General features: G+C 42.6%; 1 protein-coding gene across 1 annotated transcript; it reads left to right on the top strand.

Annotated features, from left to right (window-relative positions):
* The first annotated feature begins 4,254 nt into the window (after positions 1-4,254).
* Positions 4,255-16,512, top strand: AGA (aspartylglucosaminidase). The gene is made up of 9 exons (XM_019953556.2): positions 4,255-4,455; positions 7,844-7,997; positions 8,898-9,010; positions 9,937-10,049; positions 11,573-11,687; positions 12,321-12,396; positions 13,207-13,314; positions 14,028-14,161; positions 15,502-16,512. The coding sequence occupies exons 1-9, from the start codon at positions 4,332-4,334 to the stop codon at positions 15,600-15,602; spliced, it is 1,038 nt and encodes a 345-aa protein (XP_019809115.2). The 5' UTR covers positions 4,255-4,331; the 3' UTR covers positions 15,603-16,512.
* Positions 16,513-20,688: the final 4,176 nt, after the last annotated feature.

Raw genomic sequence — 20,688 nt, 5'->3', positions numbered from 1 at the left:
TTATACTTAATTTCATAGCAGTAAGAGCCTTGAAGTTTCTGTAAACCTTACAACTCCTACCAAGTTAATATTTTAAAAGTCTGGACAGATTGATAGACACTCCTCTATATCATTTGGTGATGTGGCTTACCTTCGCAATCAGGCAGGCATTCCAGCCCCTGAAGGTTCATGCTCTGCCATCTCCCCAGACAACTGAGCTAAACAAACGAGCCATGCATATGGTTGAAAACAAGAGGACAGCCCCCCAGATGGAATCACTAAGCTCCACATCATCAAACTGAGACTTACAAAAATAGTTTTGGTTCTTCCAGAAATGGAAAGGTAAACCAGTCAATCAGTAACCATCTGATCAGTACTAGTTAGATAATTTGCTCATGAAGCCTTCTGTACTCCCCTAAAGCAGGGGTCTCCAAGCTGTGAGTGGCCGACTGGTATCTCCTGCTGGATCAGTGGTGGCATTAGATTAGACATAAACTGCACAGTAAATAAATGCACTTGACTCATCCCAAAACCAACCCCACCCACGGTCCGTGGAAAGACTGTCTTGCACAAAAATGGTCCCTGTTGCCCTAAAGCAAAGTAAACTTGAACCAACCAATCTGCTTTTTTTTTGGGGGGGGGGCGGGGGGTAGTGCTGGTGTAACCACCTTGTTTGCATTCCCTTCTGCCTGTCAAAATCTTTCATTTTGTACAGCTCCTCCGAGCTGCTACTTTCTACATAGGCTACTACCTGATTCAAATTAATTTCTGCTCAAATAAATAAAATAAATTTTAATATGACTCAGTTTATCCTTTAACAGTGCAGCATCAGAAAAGAGAATGAAATAAACCCCACCCCCCCACACACACACAAACAACAGCAAAGAGCAAGCAAACGCAGGTGCCTGCTGTGCCCCAAGCTCACAGTTTCTTGCCAGCTCCAGAGGTCATGGGTGAGTCACCCTGGAACCTAGTCTGAGCTTTCAGACTTCAACTGAGCATTCCTTTGTCTGAGCTGGGTCCTGAAACTGGCTGGAGTCCACCTGGATCTGGCACAGAAGCCAGCCTTGGTCTGGGGTGGATGGGGACTGCCGTGAGCTGGACTGGGCTCTGCCTGGCACCACAGGTGAATCAAGTTTTGTTATCAGGCTGAACAGGCAGGCTCAACTCACAAAGATAACCTGAACTACAGAGGCCATGGTGGAGGGCTTTTCACCTCCACTCAGGAAGTGCCCTAGAGAAGAGGGGTCTCAGACAAGCACTCACCAGAAAGGATAGAGGGAATGTTATCTTTCCTTCTCTACAGTCTCTGGGGACCTGGATGAGACCCGCTGGGACACCCCACCTGCTCCAGGGCCTGCAGCCGGGATCCTGGGGAAACTGGCAAAGCCGGCAAAGGGTGGGGGTTTTGACCAAAGTCAGCTCTCCCAGCTGGAGAAGGCAATGGCAACCCATTCCAGTACTCTTGCCTGGAAAATCCCATGGGCAGAGGAGCCTGGAAGGCTGCAGTCCATGGGGTCGCTAAGAGTCGGACACGACTGAATGACTTTCATGCATTGGAGAAAGAAATGGCAACCCACTCCAGTGTTCTTGCCTGGAGAATCCCAGGGACGGGGGAGCCTGGTGGGCTGCCATCTATGGGGTCGCACAGAGTCGGACACGACTGAAGCTACTTAGCAGCAGCAGCAGCTCTCCCAGATCTCTACTGTGGAGCTTGGCCAAGAGGAATGAACAGTTTCCAAAACCCACTTGTGAGAATTAGATCTTTGGGTTGTGACTCCTGACTTAGATTTCTAGATGCTCCCTGATGGTGACTCTCTGTCCCAGGGACAGCTATGTCTGCTGGTTTGTCTCATTTGTGAACTGAGAACTTGGCTTGACAGTTCTCACGTTGGGAGTCTGCAAACATAGCCTGGAAGACATGTGGGTTGCAACCCACTGAGACTGCCAGATCTTGGGAGAACTCTAAGTCTTTGCTTTGTCTGTCTTGCGGGTGATGCCAGATCTTGGGGGAGTGGGATCTTTTGTACCCTCCTGGGGAAATGCCCCTTGCATCCAGTGAAAATGGCTCAGTCATGTCTGACTCTTTGCAAGCCCATGGACTATACAGTCTACGGAATTCTCCAGGCCGGAATACTGGAGTGGGTAGCCTTTCCCTTCTCCAGAATATCTTCTCAAACCAGGGATCGAACCCAGGTCTCCCGCATTGCAGGCAGATTCTTTACCAGCTGAGACACAAGGGAAGCTGTGTCTTGGAGTTAATACAATCAGGAATATTTACTGTCCATTCCAGCTGAAACCTGACAAAGTATTTGAGAGGATTTTTCAAAACTTATATTAAAGTAGCTCTATTATCAGAAGTTGGCCAAATTGGAAGCTGATTTTAAAAGGCTGAGAGCAATGTGTTTTTTTAGGTTTTGTCCTCTAAACTAAAACTATGTACCCAGGAGGAGAGAAACACATTAGGAAGCCTTTGTGGAAGGATATGCTAAAACATTCCAAAGACACAGAACTCTAAATGTGAAACAATGAAATCTTCTGATTTTTACCTTAGTGGAAGATCTTCTCCCTGGCATAAAGAAACAAATTGAGGATAAGTGGTTGGATGGTTGGGTCAGTCTCTTAAAATTCAGGTTGCAGTCCAATTATTTGAGGAATTAAAAATATTTTATTTGTATTACAGATAGAGTCTTGACAAGAACGGAAATGGAACTCTAGAAACAATTCACAGCACACTCATTCCTTTGCTTTTTTTCCTTTTTCTTTTTTTAACCAATCCCCAAACCTCCCCAATTCATCTCAAAATGTTTTCAGATTTTGTAAATTATTTGGACTTACAAACAGGAGTCCTTCTTGGTGGAACTTGCCCTCGTTCACTGTCTTTTGAGATGTAACTGTTCTACTTGGTCTTCTCTAGAAACCAAGGTAATTCTTATCAGGAGAGAGAGACAGAGAGAGAAAAGGCTGGCTATTTTGCAATCCAGGCCTATGAAAAAATCTTGTCTCTTTCATAAATATTAGTAAAAAGCTATCTGAAGAGGTAACCTTAACTTGTTCCGTCTGCCAGAAACACAATGATCTTTTATAAGCTAGTGGGTTTTGCATTATCATACCTGCCTCATGCCTAACATTTTAAAACAAAAGCTATAAAAACTGTTTGCATCCGTCTGTACGTTTATAGTATCTATGTGTGTTATAGTCGTATGATTTGTTTAAGCTTCCCAGTAGTATTGGCACTATTAATTTGTAAAGAGCTCTATTTTAATTGGTTTAAAGGCAAACAGTATATAAAATATACTCACAGAAATATAGAAACCTGTTTTTCAAGTTCACGTGATCTAGGATAATCTTCATAAATAAAACCTAATTTGTCTACTTAATTAGAACAGGTCAATCTTTGAAGCTATTAGCATTAAACAGAGTATTTTTAATTCTACCTCGGTTTACAAAGTCAAAGCAGCTCCTTCCCTCAGTTGCAGAATTTGTCAGCAAGAAACATAACTTAAAATGATTAGCTGTTTAATGTTTCATAAAATTTCCAAAAGCAAATCTAATTGTTAAGAACAAGTAAATTAGATACATATAAATAAAAGGTTTTAAATGAACACTCAACGAGAATTATGTTTTATGGTATGTCTACTTAGAAATAGTTCCCAGAATCTTTAATGCGCTTCAGTTCATCTTTCAACAAGGTAAAGTCTCCATTCTGCTTGTATTCAAACATGTATTAAGCACTTAATGTTGCCAGGCACAAGTAAAACACACTCAGAAATGAATGGAGGTAGCTTCTCGCCCTAGAGGTACAACAAAGCACACCTCAGCGAGCAGTGTAGACAGTTGTTAAATTCCCCTTCTCCAGTTTCTCCCATTTCTTTCAGCTCAGGGATTTATAACCAGAGGACGTCCTACAAAAACTGCAGCGGAGAGACGACTGCAGGTAGAGTGGGAGAAGTCTAATATAAACCTGGTTTATAGGTGAGCACTCAATAACCATCCCCGTATCTGCGTCAAGGAACCGCACGGAGCACACTGTAAATTTCACAAATTGACCAACTTCGACTAACGAAATCAAATTTAAAAGTTCCCAGGATCGCGTAAGCCAAAGCCGAACAATTTCGTACTAACTTTTGGTTGAATAGTTTACAAAAAGAAAAACAGACAACACCGTGGCGACCTGAAGACTTCAAGGGGCCACGGAAACCGCGTCTCGCGAGAATTGAGGATCTGGGCCTCGCCCCAAGGGACTGGGCGGGGCGGGGCGATGGGCGGGGCGCCGGGACCGCGAGTTCCGGGTTCACGGGTCGCGGGTCCGCGGCGGCTGTGACCTCCGGCGGCGGTCTGGGCGCGCAGCTATGGCGTGGAAGCCGGGTCTTCTGCCGTTGCTGCTGTTGCTGCTCGGCCCAGCCCCGGCGCGCAGCTTCGGCCAGCTGCCCTTGGTCCTCAACACTTGGCCTTTCAGGAATGCAACCATGGCAGGTGCGGGGCCGAGCCGGGGGCTGCGCTGCGCGAGCTCGCGGGGCGGGCGGGCCGCCGCTGGGCCGGGGCCGGGGGCCGGAAGCCGGGAGCCGGCCTACCTTCCGCAACCGCCCCTCAGGGCTCTCCCGCACCCCCGCGCCGCAGCGTCTCCTGCGCCGCACCCTCCTCCCCGCCACAGCTGCATTTTAGGTCATCAGCGGCGGGGTGACTTCTATTCGGACTCCGGTCACTATTTTCCACCCTGACCTACGGCACTTACGGTCTCTGCTCAGACTTCCAGGGGCCCCTGCACCTTCTTTTGCTTTTTATTGTATTTTCTGGGCTTGTGTCTCTTGTCGGCCTCAGCACCTCTGCTTTCTAATCCCTGACCTATCTGCAGTAACTCTGTACTTAGGCTTGGCAAACGACCAAGTTCCCAAATAAAGCATCGTCTATTCACCTTTACTTTCTGAGCTGACATGCCGTATTTGTCACTAGAAATACGGGGTTCCAGTCTTGGTTATACATTATCATCATCCTCAGTTCAGTTCAGTCGCTCAGTCGTGTCCAACTCTTTGCGACCCCATGAACCGCAGCACCACAGGCCTCCCTGTCCATCACCAACTCCTGGAGTTCACCCAAACCCATGTCCATCGAGTTGGTGATGACATCCAACCATCTCATCCTCTGTCGTCCGTTTCTCCTCCTGCCTTCAATCTTTCCCAGCATCAGGGTCTTTTCAAAGGAGTCAGCTCTTCGCATCAGGTGGCCAAAGTATTGGAGTTTCAGCTTCAGCATCAGTCCTTCCAATGAACACCCAAGACTGGTCTCCTTTAGGATGGACTGGTTGGATCTCCTTGCAGTCCAAGGGACTCTCAAGAGTCTTCTCCAACAGCACAGTTCAAAACCATCAAGTCTTCGGCACTCAGCTTTCTTCACAGTCCAACACTCATATCCATACATGACCACTGGAGAAACTATAGCCTTGACTAGACGAACCTTTGTTGGCAAAGTAATGTCTCTGCTTTTGAATATGCTGTCTAGGATGGTCATAACTATTCTTCCAAGGAGTAAGCATCTTTTAATTTCATGGCTGCAATCACCATCTGCAGTGATTTTGGAGCCCAGAAGAATAAAGTCTCTCACTGTTTCTAGTGTTTCCCCATCTATTTGCCATGAAGTGATGGTACTTTGGCTACCTTATGTGAAGAGTTGACTCATTGGAAAAGACTCTGATGCTGGGAGGGATTGGGGGCAGGAGGAGAAGGGGACGACAGAGGATGAGATGGCTGGATGGCATCACTGACTTGACGAAGGTGAGTCTGAGTGAACTCCGGGAGTTGGTGACGAACAGGGAGGCCTGGCGTGCTGCGATTCATGGGGTCGCAAAGAGTCGGACACAACTGAGCGACTGAACTGAACTGTACTGATGGGACCAGATGCCATGATCTTCGTTTTCTGAATGTTGAGCTTTAAGCCAACTTTTTCACTCTCAACTTTCATCAAGAGGCTCTTTAGTTCCTCTTCACTTTCTGCCATAAGGGTGGTGTCATCTGCACATCTGAGGTTATTGATATTTCTCCCGGCAATCTTGATTCCAGCTTGTGTTTCTTCCAGTCCAGCGTTTCTCTTGATGTACTCTGCATATAAGTTAAATAAGCAGGGTGACAGTATACAGCCTTGACGTATTCCTTTTCCTATTTGGAATCAGTCTGTTGTTCCATGTCCAGTTCTAACTGTTGCTTCCTGACCTGCATACAGGTTTCTCAAGAGGCAGGTCAGGTGGTCTGTTATTCCCCTCTCTTTCAGAATGTTCCACAGTTTATTGTGATCCACACAGTCAAAGTCTTTGGCACAGTCAATAAAGCAGAAATAGATGTTTTTCTGGAACTCTCTTGCTTTTCGATGATCCAGCAGATGTTGGCAATTTGATCTCCAGTTCCTCTGCCTTTTCTAAAACCAGCTTGAACATCTGGAAGTTCACGGTTCACGTATTGCGGAAGCCTGGCTTGGAGAATTTTGAGCATTACTTTACTAGCGTGTAAGATGAGTGCAATTGCTTCAGTACTTCTCAAAAGATACATGTGCCTGGGCCCCACTCCTGAGGTGTTCATTCCACTGCTTGAACCAAAACTTTTTTTTTTTCCAAGCTGCTTAAGTAATGTTGATTTGCAGCCAGCTGGGACTGAGACTGACTAAACTAAGATATCACCTCCTCTAGGAAGCTTTCCCTCATTTAGCACCCTCAGACCCAGTCTGAGTCAGGTGCCTGTCTTATGTGCTTTGGTAACATCCTGTACATATCATGGTTCTGTCATTTTCTTACTGTGTTCCAGTCATTGCAACTCGTACTGCCCCAGGAGTTTCTTCTACTCCTCCTCTCCCCCATTTGAGGCTACTAATAGAATTTTCTGGTGCTGAACTGGCTTTAGCATTTGATGGCCTTAAGTTTGTATGTTACAGGCAGTGCGTATGATTCAGAGAATGCGTAAACAGGTTGCAAGAAATTGCCAGCGACAAGGAGACAGAAAAGAAAGTTCAGGGCCCCAGGCAGGAGACAGTTCTTCATGTTGCCTGAATTCAAGGGGGAAACTTCTCTAAATGTACTTTGAAGCCTGTTCTTTCAGTAGTAATACTTAAATTATTTACAAATAGTAGCACCAACCCATCAAGGAATTCTGTTTTTATTAATAAAGAAATTGACTACTGCAGACCTTTTTTCTTCCTCCCCTTTTCCATGTATGGGGCTCTGGAGAACATAGTTTAGTGTTAAAAGCATGGCCACTGGAGCCAAAATAAGTATTTAGTATGGTATTTCTCTCCTTCCGTTTTAAAACTTACAACTGAAGCTACTAAAAGGCAAATTGAAAATTAATGATATAGCATCATAAGATTTTTTCTACATAATCATTTAAATATATCTAATACTTTAAATAAAAATATACCTACTGAAGTAGCCTCTATCACAGCAAGTGTCCATAACAGTACCATAACAGCAGATAATTCCAATGTGTGCTCAGGTGGATTAATTCAGTTACTGTGTGATTCGTATCCCCATTTTAAATAGCAAGAAACAGATCTGGAGAGGTTGTTATTAGCTCAGGGTCACACGGCCCAGAATTACAGAAGTATTCTTTCTTCACACACGTAGTAGAAATGGGTACTTTTTCACTTTGCGTCAATAGCTGAAGCCTTTGGATTCTTCATGGTAAGTAGCTGTCTTATGTAATTCTGTCTGTATCATTCTGACTTCTTTGCAGCACTTGATAAATGAAAATTTCAACTTAACTGGAGTAAATGTGCAAACAGTTTTTAAAATAGGCGTTTCCGTGCCATGTTTGGTCTGTTGCCTTTGGCACGGAAAAGGAAATCACTATCTACACAAGCACTATTGGGATTTGATTCCCAGCGTGGAAGACGTTGGCGGCCGGAGGTTCCGCCCTGGACGCGGTTGAGAGTGGCTGCGCGACCTGCGAGCAGCAGCAGTGTGACGGCAGCGTGGGCTTCGGGGGCAGCCCGGACGAGTCGGGGGAGACCACGCTGGACGCCATGATCATGGACGGGTAGGGGCGCCCTGCGCGCAGAGCCGTGTTTCTCTCCGCGGCTTTGCTGCAGGTTGAGCTACATTTGCAGTTAGTCTTATACCCAGAGCAAGATGCACAAATATATACGGTGTTTATTCTTTTTTTAATTTTTTTATTGGAGTGTAGTTGATGTGCAGTGTAGTGTTAGTAGATGTGCCACAAAGCGAATCAGCTACACATATTCCTCTGTATTCTTTCCCCATTTAGGCCATTGCTGACTATCCAGTAGAGTTCCCTGTGCTATACAGTAGGTCCTTGCTCTTTATTTTATATGTAGTAGTGTATATTTGTCAGTCTCAATCTCCCAATTTATCCCTCCCCCCCACAATGTATAAGTTTTGATATATTTTGATATAACCTATACTCAGTATCTTGTAATAACCTATAATGGAAAAGAAGCCAAATCACTGCTGTACACTTGAAACTAACACAACATTGTAAATTAACTACACCTCAATTTAAAAATTTTTTGAAAGGAAAAGTCGTTATCATAATAGAAATATCACATGGAGGTAGGTAGGTCTCCTTAGAATAGAGAGAACCTTAAAGTACAAAAACGTGTACCTGGGAAACCATTGTTTACCTGCCAGCCACGAACCCTGTGGTTTCCCTGACCTGAAGCCTTAAAGGCCCTTTCAAAAGCCAGAGCGGTGGGCAACTGAGAAGGCCAGTGCTTTGGGAGTATATGGCTAATTGATTTTCTGGGTTTTTTCCCCTTAAATGTCTGAATGTGGGAATTTGTATGAACTTTGTGAATGTGTTGTCGCTTCTATGGTAAGACGGTGGAGTTTAATCCTACAAAACACTATAGGTTGAAGTAAAAAACTTGTGAACATATAGAAATACCTGAATGAATCTTACCGCGCTTGTTTCTGGCAGCACTACCATGAACGTGGGAGCAGTCGGAGACCTTAGACGAATTAAAAACGCCATTGGCGTGGCGCGCAAAGTCCTGGAACACACGACACACACGCTGTTGGCAGGAGAGGCAGGTGTGTTTCAACTGTGCTCCGTTATGGTGTCTTTTGGCTCTAGTCTTCACTCTGAAAAAAGGGCTCAGTATAAAATAGTGCATAAAAGCAGACCTAAGTTCAACATCCAGCTGTTTCACATAACATGTTTAACTTCGGGTAAGTTCCTTAACTTCTAAATCATACTTTCTTTATCTTTAATGGAGGGTATTTTAGGAATCAGTTTATTATCAGTAAATGAGTAATTACTGGAGGGGAACAAGGTTTCAGCATCATTTCCTGTCTTGTGTTACAGTTTTATGGGTATGAGACCTGAGAGACATATGATGACAGAGGGTGGGAACAGAAGGAGTTTTGCTACCACAGTGCTACATCCTTGAACACCTTCCTAGGTATATACTAAAAATCATACCGCCATCTATAGTCAAAAATCACATTTGCTACATCGTTTAACGATGTAGTGAACAACTCCAGGAGGCATCCTTCAGTTTTGTTGATGTTCAGAATGGAAAGCTACCCGACAAAGCCAGGAGCCATTACTCTTTCGTGGAATCAGTGGTGCCTCTGTTGGGTGTCTCAGCATTTCTTTACATGCCAGGCACTGCACCCCAGTTAGAGCCATAGAGTCACTGTGGTTGCAGGGTGTCCCTTTCCTTTTGTAAAGCAGAAGGAGCAAGATCTGGAGGGAAAGGAGAACTGTCCTCACACACATCACCAGGGTGTCCTCACACACATCACAAGATGAGCGTCAGGAAGGTGGTAGAGAAGTGGAGACCTGGAAACCGATGCCCACAGCACTCCTTGAGTCTGAATACTCCCTGGACCGTCTGTGTTTCCCCCTCCTTGTGCTCCATGAAGGAGACAGCTGACCCACAGCACTTCCTGTGCATACATTTTATTTAAAAGAAGAGACTTAACTCATGTACATTTTTGTTCCCAATCTCCAGCCACTAAGTTTGCCGAAAGCATGGGCTTTATCAATGAGGATTTATCCACCAACGTTTCTCAGGCTCTTCATTCAGACTGGCGTGCTCGAAATTGCCAACCAAATTACTGGAAAGTATGTATGCGTGATTTTTTTTTTTTTAAACTTTACATAATTGTATTAGTTTTGCCAAATATCAAAATGAATCCGCCACAGGTATACATGTGTTATTTGAAAATATTGAGTGACAGTCCTTCCACTTTCGGTCATCTACCTGTTGCCTGCAGCGTGAGTTAACACCCCTGGTTGCTCGTTGGAACCAGCGATTGAACCGGCTCTGGGCACAGGTGGTCTTGAAAGCTCCCTAGCTGCATCCGATCCACATCCCCGTTGGGGAGCTCCTGGCCCCTGGCAGTGGCTTCGGACTTAAAAGGTTTCTGCTGTGGGGTAAGGGGCTGCCTCACTGCAACTGCTCTCTGTTCCTTTGTAGCAAAAGTTTCCATGTGTTAAAAACCCAAAGTGTGGAAACCATTAATCTAAAGTATTTCTTAACAGTTTATCTATGTGCAGTGTACTCTATATTTTACCCTTATTCACCTTGAAGATTTATACTATTAGGTGTCTGTTACTAGAAAGATAATTTGTCTGTAAATCAATGGGAAAGCAAAGAAAGTGTTAATCCTCAGTCGTGTCCGACTGCTAGTGACCCCATGGCGATATTGTAGCCCGCCGGGCTCCTCGTCCATGCAGTTCTCCAGGCAGAATTACTGGAGTGGGTAGCCATTCCCTTCTATACGGGATCTTCCCGACCTAGTGATTGAACCTGGGTCTCCTGCTTTGCAGGTGGATTCTTTACGGTCTGAGCCACCAGGACTTTAGCCTAAATCGGTTTTTCTTTCCCAGCAGAATCCTTTAGAGTACCTTGATCTCTCGTCCATTTCTTCACCAAATTCTAATTACCTTTGAGTAACCAGGGAGTCTCTTGAAAGAGACCGCTGCTTGACACCAGGTCATGGGAGGCACCATGTGCACAAACGGATAAGACACGAGTTGTAGGCGTCTTGCTTTAATACTAATCCAGGTCCACAAGCTGAATTTATGAATTTGGATTATTTTCTTGAGCCTCTAAGATTCATAAAAGAATCTGAGAGTACAACTTAGAATATGCTCACATGAACCTAGCTTTGAAAATTGGAAGGTTTTAAAATAGGTTTTGCTTTAAATCTCAGCATAAGTCTTCTTGGCCAGGGAACAGATTCTAAAATTGAAAAAATCAGGTTGTATATCTGATTTCTTTAAGGAATCCAAAAAAAAAGGAAATCTAATCTTAAAAATCATGTCTAATCTAAAAACGAGTATCTTTATATTTGCCATTGTGCTGAGACATTTTGGCATATACAGAGAAAAAGTGGGGATCTCGTCCAGATATTATAGCTGTCTAGTCCATATTGGGTAATTCTGAGATTTGACTACATATTTAGCAAAATTATATCCATCTGTTCACATAAGACTTAGGTAACCTTTGGCTTTTAATTCTTACCTTTCAGTTACCAGATGTCCTTTTGGTTTCTTGCTGATGTTTAGTGATTGTACATAACCATTTGCTGATTTCTAAAATCACCCCTTCTAAAAAATTAAAACTTAAATATTATTTACAGAATGTTATACCAGATTCTTCAAAATACTGTGGACCCTACAAACCACCTACTGTCTTAAAACGAGATGGTATCACCTACGAAGATACAGCACAGAGTTACGGTCATGATACTATTGGTAATTTGTCTTCTCTACAGTTTTTATGGTTATAGTCAGCCATTTTTAATTTCTTCCTTGTAGTTTTAAATTTCTTTATTCTTATTCATGAACCAGAAGGTGATTTTGATTAACTGCCAATTAAGGGAAAAAAAAATACGTATACACATAGGCATACACACACATTCTTTTCATTCTTTTTATATGTATACATTTTGGTCAGTTACCTTATACAAAAATCTGATGATCATTCACTTGATGATTTTTAAATCTTTGTTTGATATTTAGTTCTTTAATTATTTTATGTTTGCCACATTCAAATGGTCTCTCCAGTCATTTCCAGTAATGTTGGAAGTTTCCATTAGTGTCCAGCAGTGATTCTCTTTGGCATAATCGTTGAAGAGGCACTGAAAAGTGAGCAGTCTGAAGTGAGGAAATGGGATGCCTACAAAATGATGCCATGAAACCAGGTCATTAAAACACACAGATTATATACCACTGGTGTAATTTCGGAATCCCCAAGATTCCTATTGTCTTCTACCTGAAATTAATGGAAGAGGATGTTTATATTGCCAATTGCTCAATTATTTGGTTTTATTTGAGGTACACTGTAGAGTTGATACTACAATGATATATTCTTTTTTAAATTTCTAGGCATGGTCGTCATCCATAAGACAGGAAATATTGCTGCTGGTACATCTACAAATGGTATAAAATTCAAAATACCTGGGTTAGTGTTTCTAAAAGAACAGATCTCGAAAATATGTATTGATTGTCAGCCAATATGTCCTAGGTGCCTTGGGGGATGAAGAGCCTTAAGAGCACAGCCCTGCCCTCATAGCTGAGTTCACTGTGAAAGAAGATACATGAGTAGCTGCTAAGTGCAAAGGAGAAGGGGTCTGAGCCAGGGCTGCAGAGTTCAAGGGTGATCAGATTAGGCCGGGATAGTCAGGGAGACCAGAGAGAGAGGCCAGGCACTGACCCTGAGCCTGAGCCAGGGAACGGCAACGTCCAAGCCACGTCCGAAGCCAACCCGAAGCAGTGCACGCCTGGGTTCAGGGCTCAGGATGGCCAGAGCAGAACTGCACATCTATCAAGGGCAGGGAAGGAAGACCAGAGCCGGACTTGAGGCGGTCTTTAAGGATTCCTGGACTTTTACTTCAAAGTAGCAGAAAAGCATGGAAGGTTTATTATTAACACAAGGAAAAGCTTGCTGAAATGCTGGCATGTGAGCTGGAAAGCAGGAACAGATTGTAGATGAGGAAAAGCGGTTGGGACCTGTTGAGACGATCCAGCGTGAGACAATGCAGGGTGGTGGTGGTGGCTGTGAACCCGTGTGGTCCCCCTGCGTGTGACGGGCTGCTGTCTGATCGCCGTGTAAGGAGTGCAGGGTTGTGAAAACCCAAGTGGAAAAACTAAGGGAAATCTTGCTTGTCTGTATTCTGATGAAGAATTTACTTGAAATGATAGTCAGTGACTAAGCAGAAACATCTAAGAGAGTTTTCTGCACCCTGAATGACCATGCTGTGCCCTCCCAAAGCCGAATAGGAGACTCACCGATCCCTGGGTCTGGGGCCTACGCTGACGACATGGTGGGAGCCGCGGCAGCCACGGGCGACGGGGACATCCTGATGCGCTTCGTCCCAAGGTGTGTCTCCCTCCTCCATCCGACTCCAGAGAGTCGCGTGGCAATGCCATGTGTCAGGATAGAACATAATCGTCTGTGCCACGTGACCCGAACCTGTGTGTGGCAGAACTTTTTAGAAACCCTGCCTACCAGCTCTTCACACTATCACTTTAACAGTCATAATCATTCAGATGAAGCAGTCATAGTCCTCTGAAATGGAATAATACCGCTCACTGCGCTACACAGATGAGCATACTTAGGATCTATTTAAATAAAGTGTAAGGCCGCTAAGAAAACGTGAAAACTGACAACAGAAGTAGAAAATGGAGTCACTACATACCGTTAATGACCGAAAGATAACCCTTACAGTTAGGTGTTCTCTTCATGCCTACTGTTTCTTCCCATTGACAGTAGCCTTGTTTCTTATTTAAAGAAACTATACTCTATACTTCCTGACTTTAGGCTGTTATTACTAAAAAACAGTTATTCAGCCAAAGCCAAATACGTTACTGCTTATCTGAAATGAGTGGGTGGGTGAGCTGAAAAGACAGAAATGGTATCAACATTACTTCCTTTTCTGTTGGTATTGCCACAGAAGTTAGGGGCCTCTGTTCACCTATCTGCACTGTATTAAATTTGACAATTTTGTAAGTTTTACATGTGGAACCTCAAGTAACCAAACTTGGGAGTTTGTTTATTCTGTGATACCAAATTTTTGCCTCTGTTTAAATCAGCTATCAAGCTGTAGAATATATGAGAAGAGGAGAAAATCCAACCACAGCGTGTGAAAAAGTGATCTCAAGAATCCAGAAGTATTTTCCCAAATTCTTTGGGGCTGTGATATGTGCTAACGTGACCGGAAGTTATGGTAGGTTTGATTTGAAATTCATATTTGTGTGGACCTGCAAATGTTGATGAGGACAGAGACTTTTAAATGCTGTGAGGAATTTTATTCCTCTGCAGCAGAAACTGGGGCTATACTGAGTAGATAGATGTTCACTGCTGATGTGTCAAGACCCCCAAAGGGTTAAAAATGCACCTGAACCCTTCCTTGGTTGACTGGCAGTGGTTAGGATCCAGTCTTTGGTTTTTAGCTTTGTAGCCTTGACATCTGTCCAAAGGAAAGTTTAGCTTCAGCTCAAGTGCATGCTGAGATGGGCTAATCTAGTCAAATGCCTTTATTTGTTAGAAGTAGGTAGGGATAAATGATCTTCCCTGCTTCTTTTCCGTTCATTATTTAAAGGCCTCAGTCATTTAGATCTCAGGGTTCCCAGGTACAAAATGTATTGCCAATTAGTAAACTAAAGGCGTTGGTAGAATTATTTTTGCAGTGTATTTGAGGCATATCGTTTGCTTCATTTACTTTTCATGTGAACCTATCACAGTTTCAAAGCACTTCAAGATCAACCACGGCCGCTCCTCATTAGTGAGATTTCAGATGGGGAAGATACATGGCCTACTGATCAATACAACTTATTAGGTTAGACTGCTTATTATTGTGCTTTGATCTCTTACTTCCCACAGTTCGGTATTTGAAAACTTGGTGGAGGAATTCCTTACGCTTTTTTAAGTACTAAAATGCAAAAGTCAATATAAGTTATGGGGGAAAAGGCTTTATGTCTAAAATAAGTCCGTTTCATCGATTCCCTCTTAGGAAATAAATCTTAGAAAGCTCAAAGTTGCATTTAACAGGATGTAAAAATGATAATTATATAATTGTAGATGAATTTAAAATTGACCAGCTCCTTATGCTGAAAGTAGTGGCATTAAAAGGATGCCCTCCAGGTGTCTGAGCTGGGGAAGAACTGTCTCTGTCTGACAGAGACCATCTTGACAAATTAGCCTCCCCACCCACGGGCATAGAAGAGTAGAAACGAACAGGGAGCCTGGGGAGGGGAGGATTATGGATGGATACAGGGAATGGCCCAGTGACTAGGAAATGTACCTGAAAATTTTCTTCTGCTACAAAAAGGGTAGGTATGAAAACTTTAAAATAATGGTAGCAATGACTGCATATGTATAGGCGCAAAACATCAGCCTTTATGATGAGGTCTCGTGGGCTGTCAGCTGATGTGTGCTACACGCACACTTTATGGCCTGCCTGGACAGCAGGTACGCAGTGGCCGCTGTCCCAAGCGATGTCTGTACTGGTTGTAAACATGTGCATTCTGCATTTAACCAAACAGCTTTCTCTCTTTTTGGCCCCAGGTGCTGCTTGCAATAAACTTTCAACATTTACTCAGTTTCCATTCATGGTTTATAATCCTCTAAAAAGTGCGCCAACTGAGGAAAAAGTAGACTGCATCTAATCCAGCTTTTCTGTCAGCATCTATATTTAAAGAAGAGACAGAAGCTGAAAAGGCTACTCACTGTCATTGAATAATGTGCCTCATGTATTCTAAACTCTGTAAAATAAGCACAACAATAAATTTTATGCTGAAACAGCATTTTCACTTTCTATATGTGAAAAAAAATTTTTGTTTTTACTTAAGCTTTATATATCCCCTGAAAATGAATATGTATGTGTGTGTTTTGTATATGTTTAATTTTAAGTGATCTCTGGATTTCTGCTCAGTGTTTCAAGAAATTTCTACTTTGGGGATTTATTTCCATAGTGATATAGTAAAGGCACAAAACGTAATCTGTATTTGGATACTTAAATAGGTAGAGTAGCCAAGATATTTAGACCCAAAGGAAGAGTAATGATGAGTCCCACCATGATATGCTCTAACTGAATTTCAGTACCTTTACAGTAGTAAGTCAATGACTTATCAATTTTAAATAATATGGTCTTCTAGCCTGAAGAGGAAAGAATGCTGTTAATATTAAAGGTGCATTGTGTTTTGCATGTATTAGAAAATGTGGGCATCTCATGAGCAGCCGTGTTGATTTTCTTGGACTTTTTCATCTAATGGAGCTCTCAACCTGTGAAGGTTTGTTAGCCACAAAAATCTCTAGACTTTTAGCTATAAGTATTTAGTATTGTTAATTTCTTCTGCAAGTTGATTTAGGGAACTTAATCTGTACTGTGGTTTTATGAATCTCCTGTCCAGAGGCTAGCAATGAGTCAGTGGCTCTTGTCCGCCTTGCTTTCCTGAGCACTCAGTCAGCCGTCTGTGGACAGCCATCCTGAACTGTACGTGCTCATTATCATCTCTGCCTTCATGACCTTGTACATCAGGAGTCATTAATAAAGCTATATGTACAATATTGTCCCCACCTACGGGGTATCTGCTCTGTTTTTTTCCTATACTCGTCTTAATGTTTCATGGTCTTTGTAAGTTAGGGCTGGAAAGCTGTAGTTTTGAGAATGCTCTCAGGTCACTTGTGCTCAGACCTCACCACGTATCATGACTGGGGTGCCTCCTCACAGACACCCTCTCTGGCCTATCCAGTCGGTCTTCACAAAGAGGAACTTGAAAGCTGGACTCAGCAGCTGCTGATGGAGGCCTGAAAACCAGTAAGGAAATAATCCTGCAGCCTCACACTCAGAGCAGCAGGGAAAATCTTAACTTTTGTGGGTTCCCATAAGGTGTGATGATTTGTTGAAATCTCCTACTTTGGGCCTTGGAACAGGGAGAAAGAAGCCAGATTGAAACTCAGAGTATATTTATTTTTATCAAGGTGAAATGCCTGTGTTTCTTGTTTGCCGTCCGTTAACATGTTAGGCAACCATGTACCACCAGAAAAATAAATTTGAAAATCTTCACAGCCTGTCGCTCCCTAGCAAATTAGTTGATCCTGATTTACTCTTGTAGAACTCTGACCTGAAGTTGTTAGACATGTACATGTACACTGCTGCGGCTACTGCTGCTAAGTCACTTCAGTCATGTCTGACTCTGTGTGACCCCATAGATGGCAGCCCACCAGGCTCCCCAATCCCTGGGATTCTCCAGGAAAGAACACTGGAGTGGGTTGCCATTTCCTTCTCCAATGCATGAAAGTCAAAAGTGAAAGTGAAGTCGCTCAGTCGTGTCCAACTCTTCGTGACCCCATGGACTGCAGCCTGCCAGGCTCCTTCGTCCATGGGATTTTCCAGGCAAGAGTACTGGAGTGGGGTGTCATTGCCTTCTCTGACATGTATACTATATGCACATATAAAGGTATCTATTTCTAATACCAGCACTCAAATGATTCCTTTTGGTTTCAAGAGACAAATAATAAGCATAAGACATTTTTAATTGAGATATCATACATAGACTGTAACATACTTTTAAAGCTCATAATTTTTAATTGTTGAAGTTCCTTTTCAGTTTAGTCGCTCAGTCATGTCCTGCTCTGCGACCCCATGAACCGCAGCACGCCAGACCTCCCTGTCCATCACCAGTTCCCGGAGTCCACCCAAACCCATGTCAATTGAATCAGTGATGCCATCCAACCATCTCATCCTCTGTCGTCCCCTTCTCCTCCTGCCCTCAATCTTTCCCAGCATCAGGGTCTTTTCAAATGAGTCAGCTCTTCCCATCAGGTGGCCAAAGTATTGGAGATTCAGCTTCAGCATCAGTCCTTCCAATGAATATTCAGGACTGATTTCCTTTAGGATGGACTGGTTGGATCTCCTTGCAGTCCAAGGAATTCAAGAGTCCTCTCCAACACCACAGTTCAAAAGCAGAAGTTCTTTTTATTAAAGTATCATTATATCTGATACTTGGTGACTGAATTTGGACCTGAGGACATAATTGAACTCAGTATCTTAATAGTTTAATTAACTTCATTTGAATAAAAACTGATGACATATCTTAATTGGATGCTAATTATGAAAACAGATTAAGACCTATTTATGTCATTTTATTGATCTTTTTAAAAAAGATTCCTAGACCTTTAAAAGTGCTTCTAAAAAGACATTTAAATTTTTTGCTTGTTTTCTTGAGTATTATGCTATTTATGTGTATATATTTGACCCTTAGGAAGTTAAAAAGATGGCAAGGCCCATGAAAATTGCATGTCTACGAATTGCCTGTGCCCCATAGGTGCTATAAGATAAATCTTTTCTTACACAATCCAGGGTCAGCCAGTAAAGAAGTGCCATATTTCAGTATTTGAAAAAGCATAGCCACTTGAAGGATAAAATCACTGGCACATTCAACTTGGATATAATGGGGAAAGTTAAAGCTGCCATTATCAACCTATTTGCGTCTGAGTTAAAGGGACAGGAAGTCATACAATTCTAGTGCCTGGACAGTGCACTAAAGCATTGGTCAGCTGATTTAAACTTGTGACCTCTCTATGCTGTTCATTAGATGTGGTTGTTCTTGTATTCTCTTTAATTAAAATTTGGTTTCTAGAATGTGGATGGCAACATATGATACTATGAGAAAATCAGATATTACAGTAGATGTGGAAAAAGTTCCTTTCAATTGCTAGCAATCTGTCTCCATTTCTTTCTAACTTGTGCAAAGTCCTTAAACACCTTAAACGTCAAAAGGCTTCTTTGCATTCCCAAATAAAACCAGTGTCACTTGTCTTGCTCTCTTGTTCCATTTATTGTAATAAAGGCTGATTAAAAATTAAACCAGAGTTCAGAATAAAAGCAATGTCGGACAATGATTCTAATGATGCTAAAGCGGTGTTGTACTGGAGACCCTTTCACCAGGAAGCCAAACCAATGCCATCAGCAGTGTCTGGGAGCTAATTAAAAATGCAGGTTCTCAGACCCCCACCCCAGGCCTACTGATTCAGAATCCACATTCTCTCACGACCTTCAATGACTCATATCAATTTAGAATTTAGCAGTGCTGAGCTAAGCCATCCTGAGCCAGAGGATGCCAAGTTTCCTCCGGAGGAGTCAGCCTTGTGAATCAGAACGAACACGGCACTGGGCTTTGATAGCCCTAAATGCGACTGAACAGCAACAGCAAAACTGGAATTGTTTTTCTGCCACCGCATTATCTATTGGAGAAATTCCTTGACGAGTCTTTTTCCCCATCTGTCAAATTACGTCGGTCAATACATGTGCTGTTCATAAATTATGACGCACCTACCACAGTGTCTGGCATACGACAGAAACGGAACATCGTTTAATTCCTGGCCCTTGCCCACTCTCTCCAGCAGCACCGATACCCTGTGATTCTATGGATCTCAATTCCTGTCACAGACCTCATCTCCTACTGCCACTGCCCCCAACTGAAGAAAATAAACATAAATGATCAAATCCTGCAAAAGTAACATCATATACTAAGAACTAAATAGTTATCACTGGCAGCAAATGGAGTTACTCCAAGCTTTGATATGCAGTATCCCTCAGAAATAAATAAACTGGAGTCCTCCTCTACTAGAGTCAGGCTAGAAACAATCAAGCTAACATTTCTGTTTTTCAAATTATCAAAATGTTGCTGTTGCTTGGGGGCAAGACATACAGATCCTTGGAGTGTTGTCTCAAAACAGGGCGACTGTCGACCCAATTACCTATTAAGTGCTTTCCGTCTTTCAAAGTAACCCTGAAGAAATCTGTTTATTCTAAAGAGTTGTTAGGGGAGAGAAATGTCTCCCAAGATATCTTTTTAAATGCTGTTCTATTGTATTTTGAAGTGATGTGTTTTGTCTTTTACTGAATAGGTTATTATTCAGAAATGCTCACTTATCTTTACACTTCATTTTGAATTCAACTACACTGTGACTTTTTGGTAAATCTTTTATGAACAAGGTCTCCGGTGGGTCCACTGTAATTGGTTAAGGATTATCAGCCGAGAACACTGTCAAAACTCTAGACGGTATTTCTTTTAAAAAATCATGCACAAAACTTTTCCTGGGATAAGTTGTCTGGATGCAGATAAAAACAAACCATGCTCTTGTGCCCACAAATACTATTTGAACCAGGCTTGTCAAAACAAGGATGGCTTTCAAGTGCTCCATTAGCAGTCGTATTCTTTAACAGCTTTGCTTTCTAAAACTGAATAATTTGTGTTATGATTCTGACAAAACTGGTTGAAAGAAGGAAAGGGATTGGAGGACTTCACTTGTTAAATATTCTTGTAGCTATTCTTTCATGGTAGACCAACAGAAGGCATCAAACACAAAAGCCCCTGAAGGGTTTCCTTCTGTCGTCTTACAGATCTAGACAATTCATTATCATTTCATTAGCCAGTGAGAAAGAATAAACAAAACACACACAGACACCTCCTGCCACATAGACGCCATCTCTTCCTCCTCTCCCTGTTGGATTATTGTCTGAGTATGTATTGGCCCAGTTCAAAATCTTCCCTCACCTTCTTCCCTTCTTTCTTACTCAAACCTTGTAAACATCTTCCCAGTCCTTTCCCTGTTCATATTACAACATACACAAATGTCTCACAGGCTTTTCTGTGTACATCTTTGCAAAGCCTGACTGGCTAAGATGACTATTACTATATTTGCAATTAAATGTATCAATATTTCTAAATACTGTATACAACTTAA

The sequence above is a fragment of the Bos indicus genome, chromosome 27, assembly GCF_029378745.1.
Source record: "Bos indicus isolate NIAB-ARS_2022 breed Sahiwal x Tharparkar chromosome 27, NIAB-ARS_B.indTharparkar_mat_pri_1.0, whole genome shotgun sequence".
Taxonomy (NCBI): domain Eukaryota; kingdom Metazoa; phylum Chordata; class Mammalia; order Artiodactyla; family Bovidae; genus Bos; species Bos indicus.
The sequence above is the reverse complement of the archived record's forward strand: the minus strand, read 5'-3'. Positions and strand labels throughout refer to the sequence as shown.